This window comes from Centroberyx affinis, unplaced genomic scaffold, assembly GCF_046629955.1.
Source record: "Centroberyx affinis isolate AG114_WGS23_722 - 3 ecotype Tasmania unplaced genomic scaffold, CSIRO-AGI_Caff_v1 ptg002186l_1, whole genome shotgun sequence".
NCBI classification, from domain to species: Eukaryota; Metazoa; Chordata; class Actinopteri; order Beryciformes; family Berycidae; genus Centroberyx; species Centroberyx affinis.
The window spans coordinates 1,018-18,100 of record NW_027280494.1 but is presented as its reverse complement, the minus strand read 5'-3'; the positions used below and the strand labels follow the sequence as shown (position 1 = coordinate 18,100).

Below are 17,083 nucleotides of genomic sequence, written 5' to 3'. Positions count from 1 at the left end.
CAGAACAGGCAATGAAGGGCTCCCTCTCTGAAAGACATAAAGAAAGAAAAGAAGAGAGAAAAAACATGGGTGTCAGGCACTGGCTTTTCTGGCTTCTTACTTTCATGCCAATTTCTATGAAAGATGATGACGACGATGTGTGTGTGCGTGTGTGAGTTTGTGCGTGTGTGTGCCTCATTGTGCTTCACTGAGGCTTTTCAGAGCAAAATGAAATCCTGCAGGTGAAATAAAATGGCTGAGAATGAAAAAAAACAATGTTGTGTTGTGGGTTTACTGGCTTGTGACAGAACAAATACAAATGAGGCAATTTGGCCTGAGAGCCAGGTGAACGAGGAATGTTGATTAAAAAGAGAGCACAGAGTGCAGGATAAAAGGCCTTTCATGTAGTCTGTGGGCTATGCTGTCTGCTGATAGCTGCATCAACAAGACCCTCAGAGGGGGATCAGGACATCAAGTGGCCTCCGATAAGAAGCCACACAACGAGGGAGGAGGCCTACCCGGGGATCTCACACACACACACACACACACATCAAACACACAGGCATGTGTGCGCATACACACACACACACACACACACACACACACACACACACAGGAGCACATAGCATGTCACAGATTAGTGCATAATGGGATTGGCAGACCGCTGCAAGTCACTGTAATCAAACCCACACAGTGGCTGATAGCAAAAACAGGACATGGAAAAAAGGAGGCAATGAAAGGGAGAGGGACTGATCCTGCCATTACACACTGATCTGAGACAGCATGTGTTCTGCTCAGGGGTGGACCTGACTCTCTCTCTCTCTCTCTGTGTGTGTGTGTGTGTGTGTGTGTGTGTGTTTGTACGTTGTACATACTGCATGTGTTTGTTGGTATATGCATGTTTGTCCATCTACACACTGACTGCCACGTTTTCTTGACAGATGCGCAACAGTTTATACCAAAATGCATTAACATACTTTTTATTTATGCGTGCACTGCCTGTGTTCGGTGATAAATATTTAGAGCGGGTGGCGGTGCATTCTGTATTTGTGTCACGCCTGCCTAATCATGCACAGCATGTAAACACACACTTGATTATTTCTCACTGAGTATTTGGGTTAATGAGAAGTCATTGAACATGAGTTGGTCCCACTCCTACCGCCCAACATTCAAGTGCACACAGTGATGTGAGGGAGAAGGAAAACAAAATAAAGAACAGCTTGAGAAAGACTAACCTTTACAGAAGCAAGAATGCAGCTCAATTTCTGTTGAAGCATCCTCTGCATTTTGCTTCCGGAAGCTAAAAAGGGGAGTATGGCTGGGTGTTCTGCAAAGAGAGGGTCAAGAGAAAAGGACACGTGTATATTGTGTAGAAAAGCAGCTTCAGGCCTAACCATTTGGCTCTCTCCTCCTAGGCTGTTGATAATAATATCTGTTCATAGCCATTTTACTCCTATACATCAGGTGGTTATGTATTAGGACTTTTATCTCCATTTCTGCTCAGAAATTTACTGTCTTAACGAATGTATCTCAAGAGAATATGAAGAAAATCAATTGAACCTAACAGTATATAGACAGAATCTAGTCATTGAAGTTGCCTTGCTTCCAATTGTGCAAAGGAATGCATTGAGAATCAGAGATGCATTCTTTAGAGTGAAGCAAGTGCTGCACCTTACCTTGGCAGGCTGGCAAGGCCCCATTCGGTCAACTTCTTTCTCAAAATTTTAGGCCTGGGGTGGCTGTGAGGGGCCCGGGGAAGGCTTTATATCTATCTGCTGGCATATAAATAGGCAGAACAACCTTGGGAAGCCCCATGTGGTCTAACCTTCACTGGCCGTTTCCCCTTTTCCTACCATCACATTAGTCTCTGCTTCTATTCAAAGTCATGGTCACCAAGCACTAAGAGAAGCAAGCTGGGGGAGGGGGGGGCGGGCGTGATCTGGGGGGAGTCAATCAAGTGAATACAAATCGGGTGATCAACCTGTCACGGAGTGCCGGACTGGTGGCTTCATGGACTTGACTCCATTATTTCCATATCTCGCATTCGGAGGCACTTTACACAGCCAAGAGGCAGCGGGAAAACACAGTGGCTGTTAACTTTATCTCTGAGAGGAGTGTGGCCTGAGGCAGAGCCCACCTGTTTGTTTACTGCCTGCTTTATGTTTGTTCTTTTCTACTACGGGCCTTTAGATAGGTTGCTTACACCGAACAGGAATCCACCTCGTTATAAAGAGGGCACAGATGTGTTGCGCTTTGTGTGCGTTCTTTATACTGCGTGCTTTGTGCACGTCCTTTTTACCCACAGGTTTGAAAATGTGCGTTTGATGTCAAATGACAGACGACTCTTATTAAAAATGAAGCACGCAGTTGGCAGATAAGCTATGCTAAACATTTATCAAAGTATTTGAATACAGTTTCTTGTTAAAACTACTGACTTCCTCATTTGAAGTACAAGAAAAAGGTTGAGTCACACAGTGAAATCTGTCTGGAGCTTTAGGCATATACTAGATATATAAGATGGCGTGTGTGTGTGTGTGTGTGTGTCTGTGTCTGTGTCTGTGTGTGTATGTGTACAAATGTGTGTATGCATGGGTGCGCGTCTGCATATGCGTGCACTGTATCTGTGCATCTGTGGCTATGTCTGCATACATGTGTGCTCATATATATACGTGTGTGTGTGTGTGTGTGTGTGATGTGTGTGAGGTCTCACCCTCGTGGTCTTGATCTTGTTCCCAGAGGAGCACATCCATCCAGAGTTGTCAGGCAGAGTCTTACACTCTTCTCCCTCCAGACATGGCTCCATCTCACACCACCACTTCCCAATCACAATGGACGCTGGGGAAGAGAGACAGAGAGCAAGACAGGTTAGTTTACCACAGAAGACACATACGGGTGTATGCACACACACACACACACGCACACACACGCACACACACGCACACACACGCCCAGATACTAATACTAATGCTAATACTAATAATAAAAGTATGAGTAACAACAGACAATAAATAAAGTATGAGTAAAAAATAGCAGCATGCTTTGCCTTCAGCCAGCACATGAATAATAATAATAATAGTAATAATAATACTAAGAGGAAGAAGAAGTAGCAGAAGAAGAAGAATAAAAAAATAAAAAAAATAACTTTATTATAGATTTATAAAAGTAAAGGCAGAGTTTATAAAATGTTTTACAAGAAGGCATACGATCAAGAATAGTAAATGCAATAAATATAAAAAGGAGATAAAAATGGGAAACTAATTTAAGATTTAAGAAAAAATTTACCAAATTAACCATTAATTAAACATTAAAATAAAATGAAAACCTAAGATCAAAAAGCAGGCAACACATAAAAACTGCACACATGCACACACATCTGCACAAACGTATGCTTGTTTGTGTACATACAAACATGATGCACACACACACACACACACACACACACACACACACGCTACATTATGGGGCGTCTCCTGAGAAACCCCCAGCCATGTCTCTAAATGAATGTTTTTCCTCTTCTTCCGCCTCTGAGCAATTGTAGCGTTTCTGAATGGGTATTTTGCTGTTGACAATAATGTTTTATACAAACAGAGATTAATCATTATTTTGTTTTGATATAACAACATTGCATGCGGGGGGAGTAATCTCATTTTTAATCAAAACTAATTGCCTCTCATTAACATCGACTGAATTCTTCCTCCAGCTATCTGACAAAAACAAATATGTTCTCATCTTCTCATCAAGATGGCTCTCCCTCCTTTCCTCCCTCTGTATGTGTGTGCCTGAGTGTGTGTGTGTGTGTGTGTGTGTACTGTGAGACAAAAAAAAAAAACCCATAACACCTGAATGCCTGGAAAATTGGCAGTGTACATGATAAAAAAACCCCCCAAAAAAACACGTTCAGTTAATAACACAATGAGGAGATGGGCCTCTCCGTTCTGCCACATCCATACAATTTCGAACTGCATTTGAGTTGATAAATTGTATTATTATCTGTATCTGTACATGTCAAATTAGCGAGGCACCACTGTTGCAGAATTACATTTTGTTTCGTTTTTGTTGTGAAATCCAGATGTCTTGAGCGGTAGGAAGCTCTCCTTGAATCAAATCACAGCACATGGTGTAGAAGCTCAACTATCTGTTCAGTGTCAAGCTCTTACTCTCTGTGTCATTTATTAAACACACTGTTTCAAAAACCTGCTTTGTGTTTTTCACACTGCTCCATATGAGATTTAATTTACCAGTTACTGACAATAAATGAGAAACATTCAAAGCATTTTTTCAGTTGATAGGGCATTTTGTTTTTCCAACAGAACATTTTCAACATTTGATGTGTTTCAAAATTTGCTCTGGCCTTTCATCATGCTGCCATAAAAAAGATTTGAAGGTCAAATGACAGAGTGAATGAAATGAGTAAAACCAGTAACATTTTATTTTCCAAACTCAAATCTTTTTTTTTTTTTTTACCTGTTGAAAAATATTTTTTCCCTCCAGTCTGTGTTGCCAAGGTTACAGGCCAACCACCAATCAATTGCGAGTGTATAAGCAACACGCTGTCTCCCAGTGATAGAGGAAGAAGGTTAAAGTGCAGTCCTTCACAGCACAGAGTGTACTATGGTTTCGTGTGAACAGACACACACACACGCACATACACACACACGCACACACATTACAGAAACGAACTGGACATAGCGTTACACCCCACTGCTGTTCAGTGAAGTATCTGAAAATCCAGACTTGCTCTTTCCCTCCATGAGTCCTGAGGATAGCGAACTGAATGCCAGAACGAGAGCAACTCCACCAACCAAATGTGAAGCCACCCCTGGGCTCCCCCCATGGCTGTTTACCTTACACACTAATTACCACATGTTCGTCCATCATCCGCTGCGCTCTCTCGCTTTCTCTCCCTCCATGGGGTAAATATGCATCCCATCTCAGCTGCACAGCCAGGCATGATGGAAACAATATCCCACAAATTTGTTAATAATGTTTGTATCCAAATGTGTTTTAGGTGTGCGGCTTATTGCCACGTTGTTCTGGTAACACTATTATGCAGGAAGTCCTCATCAACTGACCAATTATGACTGGGCTAAAGGAGAAAGGTCTAATCAGTCCCCTCCAGTGACAACGTGCCGCGATGCCGCGGTGAGCGATGCCGCGGTGAGCGATGACGCTTTGTTTAGCCCCTTCCTCTGACTGCACAGAGCGAACTGGGAAGTTGTTTTTCATTACACCACCAACCGAGGAGGATTTATATTCAACAATGTGAATGCAGAATCCACTCGAAATTGAAAATGGTAAAGTAATACCTGCAAAGCAAAAATCAATCCCTTGGAATGGAACTGAGAGAAAGGAGGAAAGAGAGAGAAAGGAGGCAAAAAATGAGGGAGTTGAGATTAAAATGCTGCCTCAGAAGAGGTGCTAAAACATGAGGCCTGCTTTGCATGAAAGGTTGATGAATGGTATTTACTGTACTTCACAGCACATTGATTTCATCTCACGCTCTATGCCATCAAATATGTCTACTCATGAGGCATAGGTAATTTCTATAAGAGGATCTTAAAATATTGTATATGAGCATGTGAAGTTTTTGAAAATACTATATTATTTGTACTCTTATTTATCTCTATAATGAGCATTACTGAGTGTCTGTACAATATATTAGAATAGCCTGACAGTTTCCAGTCTTATAGTTTTCTAAAAGGAGAATAAAACCCCACTCAGCCAATAAGAAAAACACATCTTCTGAATATTCCTGCTCAAATTTAATCTTTGCCTTAAATAACCATTTTAGTCAGTCTACGAGGAAGGCATCAGGCCCATGTTGGAAAACCTGACATCCCACTGTTAATGATATGTGTGGTCAGAGGGCCAGGAGAATAAATACAGAGTCAGGCTCAAAGTGAACACCCACGACTGCATGTCCACGGCTATACCCGGGCCAGGACATCTGGCTCTGACCTTGACCGGTGGAGGAGAGCCATCTCTGGGCTGGGATCCATGCATCACTCCCAGGTGCCCACTGACCTCCAACACTCTGACGCTATGTTTTACCTAAACTACTCCCACTCCTGTCGTCAGCACAGAGGGTATAACCTTTGTTCCACCATCAGCAAACTGTGCTACTCCTCCTCTCTGTCTCTGCTGGAGAGTGCGGAGGGAGCTGGCAATGATTGGGACTGGACTGCTGTCCCAAATCCACTTATGGGCTGACTATTACTCTTCTGCAGCTTCAGATCCATCTGTCAAGTGCAATGCCTGCAATATGATTTAAAGCACCATTTCCAATTAACACTGCATCCTCACAGGTAACCTCAAATTAGATGCTGTATACTGTCAAACATGACAGATGGGCTTAGAACAACCAAGAAATAAAGACTGAAAAAGTGTTTGATTCAAGATGTTAGCCCGTAGCAAGCTGAGTCTTTAGCTTTGATGGACAAACAACGGAGAGTGGGACTTGAATTGATTGAAAAACATGAAGCGATGGACCTTTTACATGTGCATCTGTCAGATCACTGGTGAGCCGACTCTGTGATGGATTGAACTCGCTGACACGTCCCTGCCAGGTAGCAGAATGTTTGAACACCTTGACAGATGAGGAAGAGAATTGATTCCTGTCCGTGTCCAAATGCGAGGACGTGTCTGTGGGCTCGATGAATAGTTAATGTTTTTTAACTTGGAGCGGCCTCGCAGTGCTTGGTGGACTTACTTTAAATTAATCACGGCAAAATGATAGTTTTCCAATGACTTCAGCCTTAGTGTCAATGTTTTTTTTCTAGTGCCACTCACATCGATCGCCTTGAGTCGAGCTCAAGAGCAGAAAGCAATTAGGGTTTAAATTTTCATGCTATTTTGTAGGGTTGAATTTACAGTTTGGGGTGCAGGATCGATGCTTCTCACAAGATAACGGTGAACTTCTGCTGCCCCACTTCTTTTCTCTCACTGGCTCATCCCCGGCATCACTGTCTGGTAGCAATGTCCTTCCAAACACTTCAAGTCCTCTTACTGTCTCTCCCCCCTTTGTCTGTCTCTCCCTCTGCACCTGATCAGTTTACCGCAGCATTCTGCCCTGAAGACGCACTTATTTCCCAACCAACCCAATCCATAAGTCAATCAATCCATAAATCAATCATTCAAACATCAACCAAGCAAGCAAACACCTCATGAATCAAGTGATCCCTGTCTCTCTCCACTGAGAAAGAAAAAGTTACATTGAACTGGTCGGTATAATAATTTATTTCTACGTTAGTGAGACAGTGGTGTTAAAATGTTGTGCAGAATGAGAGTGACCATTGTGCAATGGCAGTAATAAAGTAGTGGAAGGTCACGGGGGCTTGGAGTAAATGAAGCCAGCATATAATTACAGTGGGACTGAGACTGAGACCCCAGGACCTGAGGTTAGTTTCAGAGAGCCATTATTAGGGGCCGGGCAGCTCTGCTGCCAGTCCCTCTTGTATTTGCCAATGTTATTAGGGGTTCCAGCACCGCAGGTGCTGGAACCCTATTGTTTTTGTAAGGATTATTATTCCGCCATTTCTTCTTCTTCTTCTGCCCTAAAAATATCTCGATCTCAGAAACCGTAACACCAAAAATGACCAAACTTGGCAGATAGGTCCAAAGTCTCAGCCGCTACTCAGGTTACGAAATCCACGTCAATTAGCCTCATGGTGGCGCTATAACAAGCAACTTTACATTTTGGGCTATAACTTCTGATCCGTAGGTCATAGAATAAAAAATTTCCATTGTATTCTTGGGTCGTTCCGCATCTATTCATACAGTATAGGCCACGCCCATTTCAGTCTGACTAGATTTTCCGCCATTTTGAATTTTGTTCGAAACACTTTTTTTTTGCTACTCCTCCTAGGCCGTTAATCCAATTCACGCGAAACTTTGAGTGTAGCATCTTTGGACCGTGCTCTTTCAAACTTCTTTTTGGATAATTTTTTGCCCTAATGGGTTGGCTTTTATCAACCGCTAAACTTTTAACGTAACATGACCTTACACAAAATTTTAAAAAATGTAATTAAATGAAATTTAAATTAAATTAAATTGGCCGTGGCTTATTACATTGAATCTAAATTTCTAGACATTTCACATTCCAAAATTCAAAAAATCTAAATAAATCACCTGTACGTCCTACAGAGCTGCACATTTCAGCACATCCACTGAATTGTGACAAAAGTTTGCCTCACTGCAACCTTTGGTCAATTCAGAAGTCCGTCACTCTATATTTCTCAAAATATGCAAAATCAATTAACATCTATATCTCCACAAGTCTTCATTCATATGCTAGAGAAATTGACACAGACATTCTCTAGATGGCAGATATCAAGTGTTTCAAATGGTGTTCAGATCAGTCAAACGGTGAGTCCGCAGTGATATTCAATATCTTACTGTAATTAGTACTGTATGCACATCATTTTCTATTTCGCCAAATGTTTGATCAAACTTCACCAAAATATTTGACAATACACCCGAAACCAGCAGAATGATGTGTGATTTTTTTCAGAATTTTATCACCAACATTTTGACATTTTAAGTTTAAATACACAAAAATACCCCAGTTTTGCACATGTGATGTCATTGCCTCAACTTGTGAAAAGATGTGTGGAAACCACTGGTTCAGTCAGTAAGTCACCTTCTCTGGGGATAGAAAGGTCTAGGGTTCGAATCCCCAGGTGGCCAAGTCCTACTTGCCAACAATGTAGCAATTCATGCATGTGGTATGTTTTCAAGTGCTTACTGAGGTCATATTAAGTCGAAGGTTGCCTATTGTGACCCCATGAAAATTTCTTTTTATTATTATTTTTCTCTGCTAAAAGTGTTTGTGCAGCAAAAACCGTAAGACCTAGAAAGACCAAAAATTGGCAGGTGGGTTGCAAATTCCACCCACTACTCAGGCACATATAATGACACTCATTGACCTCAAGGTGACGCTGTAATAATCAAGTTTACGTTTTCGCAATTATCTCTAAAACGGCTTGGCCTAGAGTCAAAATTCTGCTTGCAGCCATATTTATTATTCTGCTTCTTCCTATGAGGAAATCTGCCTTCCCATGCATGAAAATAAACAAAATTTTGCACATAGGTCCAGTCCTATGCCAAACTTCCTCAGCTGGCATTGTAGGCTGATAGTCCTGATGGTGGCACTACAGCAACCGTCTAAAGTTTAAAACTTTGAAAATTCATAACAAATCAGTCGTACGTGCTACGGCTTTGCAACTTTCACCAAAATGTAGGCCCAAGTGAGCAGAAATGTTCAGATGCTTCGAGCTGGCAGGAATTATGAAGTCCATCACTGTTTTTCTCAAAAACTGTAAAACTAATTAAACCTATCTCCTCCCACATTTTTTGCTCAATTGACACCAAACTTACTCACTGCATCTTCAGACTGTCCTCCACAAACGATCCAGCCAGATTTTTGAATTATCAAAAATTGAGCCCACAGTGCATCAAAATGTTTTACTGTAAACAGTACTGTAAACAGCTACTGCAAATTCTCGCGAAATAAATCTCCAATGTTCATGACAATAAATGACAAAACTTTGATGTCATGGTTCATGAATTCTGCCCTCATGTAAACTATTGCAGTCAATGGAAATAGAGCATCTTGAAACATCAGTTTTTCACTTATGGAGCAATCAATCTTTGTAAAAAGAAATTACAGACATGTCTATGTTGTCTACATGAAGTACGCAAATTCTCATAATTTTGTCTTGAATGCTGAATTTTTTATACTAGTTTGAAATCTGCCTTTACATGCACGGACAGCTACTATCGGGCAGCCTGGTGGTTGGCTAAGTCATAGTGTGAAGCCTCCTACTTTTCCCACTTCTCCGGTAGCTCAACTTGATCACACCTTGCCATTGGTGGCAAAAATTGTGAGTTCGAGCCCCGGGTGATGCAGCATAAGCAAGCTCATGCCTGCTCAGGCATTGTGCTGTGTGGATTAGAGACACATGATTTCATGTATTAATGATAATTATGGTCTGGACAGTTCTTCTGATGGACCCTCATGTATTTCTCATTCGTCCTCTTGTTCTTCTTCCTACTCCTCCTTTTCTTCCTCTTTCTCCTCTTCTTCTTCCTCTTCCTCCTCAAAATGCCCGGCCCCGACACTGCTGTGCAGCAGCTATAATTCTGCATTAATCTTTGCCCCTCACAGAGAGGAGAGAGCCAAGTTTTGATTAGCTATTCAGACACTATCGTTTGGCTTGCTAATCACACAGCTGTCTGGATTTTTGATTTTGTAATGAACACCCTGGCACCCACAGACTTTAAGGATGAGTTCTATTTTTCATGTGATTATTTTTAGTATTTAAGAAAAACAAAAAAACAATTCAAATGAACCTCAAATTTTCCAGGGAGGGGTTTGCTCTTTGCTTTGCTTCAGATTCCTGCAGGTGAAACTGGAATGCACAGCTAATTACCACGTACACACATCGGCCAAATTTAGCCACTGCTAATGCTAAATAATTATAGTCATAGGGGCAATCACAGTATGTGGCATAATTCTTGGTCTAGCGCAAATTAACTGCAACAACTCGTTAATTTACACTAAATATGGATGATGTTGAAATAACTGAAACATGTCTCATTTGCGCGTGTGTGTGTGTGTGCATTTGAGCATCAGTGAGTGTGTGTAAGTTTGTGCACAAGGTGTGGGTGCATGTGTGAGTGGGTGTGTACATGCGTGCCTATTTATGGATGAACAATGAGTCTTTTTGTTGCGTAGTTATTTCATTTCCTTGATGTGGGCACAAAAACGACTTTCGAAAAACGTCTCTCCCACACAACCAAACACAGAGATCTGACTTTATTTCTGTACTTCTCAGTCTGTACAATTGCGGAATTGTTGCTGGAGCGCTGAGAGCAGCAACGAAATGGGGTGCTGTAAAAAAAAAAAAAAAAAAAAGTAAAACTTTGAGGAGACTTGAGAGCTGTTTGACTACTTTTCAACTCCAGCTGAGGGTCAGACCCTCTCCTGGCAGGTTAAAGGTTGAGAGTCTAATTACGTCTTCAATAGTGTGAGAGCTCAGTGGGATGTGGCAAAGATGGAGGAGAATACCTGACTCACAGTCATTATCTTCAACTTCTCAAAAGAGAGACAAACATCTTATTTGACCCAGGAGGATTTCAGTGTTTGTTAGTCTTTCCCTCTGTCTGCCTGTGTGTCTGTGTGTGTGTTTGTCAGTGAGAGAAGGGAGTTATTATTTTCTATTGTATAATGTGCTCCCTCTGACCATCCCTTCAGGCGGTATCTGCAGCAGGTTTGTGTCTTGCTGACCACATAGCAGGGGGCTGTGGAACAAGAAGAGAGCCGCGCTGTGGGCGACAGAGCTTTTCTAATAGGGGGACATGATGTTCATTTGAAGTGACTGTCCTTGGGTGCCATCAACTTAGACTCTGCTACCTGTAATGCAAAGTAATTAATATCAACTCCTGCAGCTGCGATACATAGTTTATATTCAGAAAACACATGCAAGGACACTAATGTTGCTACAATGAATATCTATTGTGTTACATTGTATTCCAGATGTAATGTGCAGACAGTGACATGGTTGAGGCGTAGCTCAGAAGCCAGCAGCTTGTTTCAGGCAACACGACTGACTGGTGCTTCAGTCCAGCATCGCCGATAATGAAGTGTTCTCTGTTTGATATACATGTCCTGCTAATAATGACGATGGCCCTGCTTGTAAGGAGACAGTGCTGTTTGAAAGCCATATCAAACGGTGCATCTTATTCCAGTAAGGTTCTGATATTTGGATTTCATTCACGGTGCGCATCTGTTTGATCAGCAATACACTATGTGGAAGAATCGCAGCGCTTCTTGTCCCTCCCTTGAAGTAGCGTCCACCATGTGTGGCTCCCCCTGTGGATGTATCTCAAATGTACCATGGCAACCTGTCATGCTCGGCTATACCCGCCTGCAGCCAAACAGAAGGGTTCATTCCCCATCAGTGATCAGCGCTGAGCGGGCATCTGCGTGCATCTCTTGGTGAAAGAGTTTATTGCCACAGCAGCTACATGACAACACAAAGTGGTAGCATGTGTGCATGTTAAAGAATCTGCATGCCTGTATGTGTCCATACTGTGGCTGAGTGTTTGCATGTCTCACACACTGGGGTAAAGGCAGTGGTGCGGTGACGGGCGCCTAATCTGAGCACATGTGATCAGCCCAGCGAGGCTGCGGAGATATAAGCCAGAGCTTTTGACTTGTTAAAAGGGATGTTCTTCACTAAGAGCCGCGTTGGCCCTGACATAACTGGGACATAGTTCTCCTTGTCAAAGCTAATAATCAATTCCCGGTACTGGGATAATCTGACAGCAGACCCCCACTGAGCGTGGCGCCTCCCAACACAAGCGTCGTCATATCCCCATACATTAATAACGACCAAATCAGTTACCGATACCAGCTGATATAACCCCATGCGGCCCGTATCCACGAGGCAGTAAACATTTGACAATTGCACTGATCTTCACTGCGTGCTTTGATGTTGACGTTTGATGCTAATGACAGTTCATACATCAAGGAGATTGACTGTTTCTGCAAATTCGACTAAAGATAAAGGGGTGCTATTCATTCCTTCAGGCTCTGCAAGTATGTCCAAACATGACCTCTGAAGATATACTTTTGATTTGTTACATCAGAGCACTGGCCATTTTTTTGCGGGCACATAACTCTGTGTGTGTGTGTGTGTGTGTGTGTGTGTGTGTGTGTGTATGATACAGTGGCGGCAGGTGTCCCCCGGGGGGTGGCGAGATGAGCTGGGCTGCGGCATCGTTCCTCATCTGGACGGAACATTAATAACGCCGGGACCTGGGGAGAAAGCTCCATCTGGGCCAGGCTGGTGCGCCGCTGAGGGGACAGACCACTGACTCCACAAGTCTATAATCCCTCACAAAGTGCAACAGCAGCCCGCGGGCCCAGTCCACAAACACACACGGACACACACACACACAACATTCAGGTGTAGCTTTCATAGAGCATCAGAACCCTTGAAGGGAACGCTACCTCTCATCTCCAGTCATTTTAACTTAAAGAGAAAAAAAAGATCCCTTAATTAAATGGCATGTTTGCGATGTGCAGCACTGCAGACTGTTATGAATAATCAGATAATTATTCAGCCTGCCCTTCAGCCCTTAGCCCACAGTGGTTTCAGCGCTAAATAAATAACAAACAGCCTGATCCACTTTCAGGTAAGTGAGAACGATCCAAGAGGGGAGAATTGAGGTGAAGGCCCCTAAAAAAAAATCAGATAAAATTATTATTGGTGCAAGTCACTTTGACTTTTTCGATGCGGTGGAGTGATGTTCTATATGTCAGAGCAGTGCTGCTCACTGGCTTGTCATTTCCATTTTCATCACCGCTCCTTCTATAAGAGCTTGTTAATCAATACAGTAACAGCTACAGGGATTCTCTCTCGCTGCGGGAGCCTGAAGCATAAAGGCATGAAGTGTTAACAACTCCAAGCTCCCCTTCACTGCTCTACTCCTCCATCCCCTCCCTCCACTTCCATGCTTCAGTCCCTTTATCTTGATATTTGTATCTCCCTTCTTCCTCCCACTTCTATGGATTCTATCAAAGTCATTTCATCATGGCAGGGCAAAAAAACAAAACAAAAGGTAGAACAATCTGACATATCAAATTATATTTACTTTTCACCCACCTAACATACTTTTCCCCTGAAGGATAGAGGCATTACTGTTAGTTTGAACTCTGTCTGATGCCAAGGTATTTTTAAGTCTGGCAAGGCCATGTTTAGTGAACAAGACACAATGTATCTGGGTGTACACGAAAAGAGTCCAAAGTCCCTCTTCCGTTAGGTGCTGCAGAGGAGACGGTGTCTGGTTGTCTGCCTCTCTGTACAAGGACAAAACAGCCTGCTAAAAAGGAATATTGAGCTGCATCTCAAGGTCAGAACACTCTAAATGTTTCATTCAAGAGATGTCTCCAACCATAGGAGGAACAAAACATCAGTTTCTTAAACTCGAATGACTCAGCCTGACCTCAAGTCCCGAAGGTTCAGCTCCTTACACAAAAGTTTGGAACTTTTATACGGTTTCAGGTAATTTCTCATCAAAGCAGGAGGAAGTTCTTTTGTGTCTTCCTCGCCTAATATCTAATTCATATTGGAGGATCTTCGGGTGTCAGCTGTGGCTAACCAACCCTGTGAAGCCCACTGAGCAGGCCGTCTGGCCCTTCTTGTAACATCACTCATAATGAAGATGTTTTGGTGACATTCCTTTGCGAGAGGGCAGCCAGAGAGATGACTTTGATCTTCGGTGAAAGTTGGGGTGAAAGGATCGAGACTGAGGAGCGATAAATGAGCTCCGATGGTGTGAAGGGGGCCTCTCTGTTCTGTCTCGGTGGGCTTCTGACTTCCTGCCTCTTTCTTTCCAGGGAGCTGCCTCTGCCTGTCGATTGTTTTCCTCAGTCGGGGCAATTCAGGTGTGCTAGCCCGGAGCTGCCCTGACTTGTGTTTATTAGTTATTCATTTCCATCAGCAACATGCTCCCTGCTCAGGTGTTCAACGGCCCGACTGAGTCACCCTCCATCTCTCATGATGCCTAGCAACACAGCGCTACTGACCTCATAACGGTCTAATTTATTCTTAATATTAGCGAAATCACAGAGAGAGAAAAGAGGTATAATATTTTAATGTTGTGGTATGAGTCTTGTTCTGAGGTGTCTGTGTAAGAACGTGTTGTACTGTGTATTACAAAGGTGTAAAAAGGTGCAGATCTTTCTTTATTTTATTATCTCATTAATTTAGTCATTTTGATTCTAATTATATTTATCCCAGTGAGACCCTTTTTGATCCTTTTAATACTGTGTTTTTGCTTACATGATTTTGTTTGCAATTGAACTAATGTCCTAATTTTGTTTGTTTGACAATGTCCTATTAAAAGCTAATTTGAAATAATTATGTGACACGGATATCATTTCCCATGACAGAAACGTACAAAGTGTTGGTATTTTAGGAAACAAGCTCAATACAACACAATATAATTACTTCAACACTTGTGCTTTAAAGTAACATCTGGCAGAACAGGTGTCGAATAGACGCAAGAGATTTTTTCCCCCGAACCAGGGCCCTCGGTCTCATAAGCTTCTGATGAGCACAGCACAATGTGCAAACACACATGAAATGTCCTCACCGTCCACGCAGGAGGGTTTGTTGCGTGTCGTTCCGGCCACTTTCCCCGGTAAACAGGAGCACTTGACTGTCTGGGAACGCTCCTCGATGCGATTCTTGTTACAGCACCGGTGGGCAGCGATCACCTCGCACGTTCCTCCCTCTGCAGACAGACAGATACACAGACAGACACATGGTCAGTGCAGGTGAGCGGATTAATAGGAAACATGTCAGAGAAAATGACTTGAAGCAACTACACAGAGAGGTCTTGTACTCTTTCACAAACTGATTAGGTATGAATACGTTATGAGCAGAATATGAGTCTTCTGCATTTCTAAACGTTAAAAATATGAATAAAATCAGCAGCAATAATGTGAATGAAAGACGGGCTTAGGGAAGAAAGCAAATGCTTAGGTGCTTCTTCCCTTGACCGATGATCTCCTACAGTTCGTCACCAGTGTGAAACTCAACTACCTCGCATCATAACATGTAAGGCACGTTGCACACAATTATTGGGCACACTATTCACTTACACTGTAAGTATGTGTAACAAATTGCCTCTCGAGGCATCTCAATTATTTCATTTAATTGCCTCTCACTCAGCGCTGGCTATCCTCATTCCATGCCAATCAGCCCATGATGAGGATCACATCATGCACTGTATTAATGTGCCGCTCTTTGCGTCCTTGATATCTTGCATAGGGTGTTAATATGATTCAAAGTGTAAGAATCACTTGTCCTGGGCTTCTCCAGTGAAGGCCTGGCAAGAGGGTAATTACTGACACCCTTAAGTCTCATGACTGAACCAATACAGTCTCAGGCTATACTACACTAAAGCAGCCACTGCTCACATTAACTCCAAAGCATAGGTGACATCAGTCAGAGCAAATGCTGCACAATAGGTCCCAGTCTGACAAAGGAGGATGTCAAAATTTTTTGTGAAAAGAGAAGGCGAAATGCGCCAAAGGCAGTACTGGGTCAAAATAACAATAGGGAGGATTGCCCAGGGGAGGGAGAGGGGCTGAGGGACATCCTGAACCAGAGAGAGAGAGAGAGAGAGAGAGAGAGAGGAGAGAGAGAGAGAGAGAGAGAGAGAGAGAGAGAGAGAGGACAGGGTGTGTCTGGCTGCCAGGGACTGGCCATGCCAGTGAGTAATGAGGGAGCCACTGGAAGTGCCCCCTTCACACAATTATAAAGCGTGGGGCTAATGCAGCCAGCGGAGCTGCAGGAGAGGGGCCCTCCATCACCGCTCTCCCCTTTCCTCACGCCCCGGGAAAAACTCTTTATCTTCCCTTGACAGCCACCGCAACAGACACCGGCGTCCAACAATTAAACTGGAGCTCATCCCCAGGACGGAGAGGAGAGCAGAGGAGAGGAGAGCAGAGGGGAGGAGAGGAGAGGAGAGGAGAGGAGAGGAGAGGAGAGGAGAGGAGAGGAGAGGAGAGATCATCTCCCATCTCCAGGATGGATAGAGTGCGAAAAGTCTGCATTCAAACTCCACATTCCGTCTTGTTTGTGCTGATTTCTCACGGCCGGACCGTGTTGTAAAGAGAATGTCCTGCTGTGGTGAGAAGGCTCATTTGCTTCAACTGACGTGACAAAGAGCAGTGTGTATTTCTCTAGCTAGATTGCTTGTGCAAATGTTTGAAATGGCTATGGTCATGAATTACGGAACCGAGCTCACAGCAGCCTAGACAAGTTTGGCAACAGTTTTCTTCTCCCATTCCCATCAATGTCGGCCGTGGCCAGACCAAAGGCTGTTGAGTCCTGGATTAAAAGGCAAACATTTGCAGTCCTGCTGGACTGTGCTGTCGTGCAGTATTAATGTCACTCTCCCAACGCTTGTTGTTAGATATTTCTGGGCAGGAGGAGGCAGAACACAGACTATAAAAGTGAGGAGAAAAATCCCTTGAGTGTGCTAAAACCCCAAACCCCACAATGTGTTGGCTTGTTGAATATTTTAC

The 17,083-nt window shown here is 43.1% G+C and overlaps 1 protein-coding gene across 1 annotated transcript; it reads right to left on the bottom strand.

The window, feature by feature from the left end:
* Window positions 1–1,279: 1,279 nt before the first annotated feature.
* Window positions 1,280–15,289, bottom strand: LOC139655051 (chemokine-like protein TAFA-1; the record flags this gene model as incomplete). Its single annotated transcript, XM_071532355.1, has 3 exons — window positions 1,280–1,306; window positions 2,690–2,814; window positions 15,142–15,289. Coding segments are annotated over 3 exons (300 nt in total), but the record flags the coding sequence as incomplete, so codon positions are not given.
* Window positions 15,290–17,083: the final 1,794 nt, after the last annotated feature.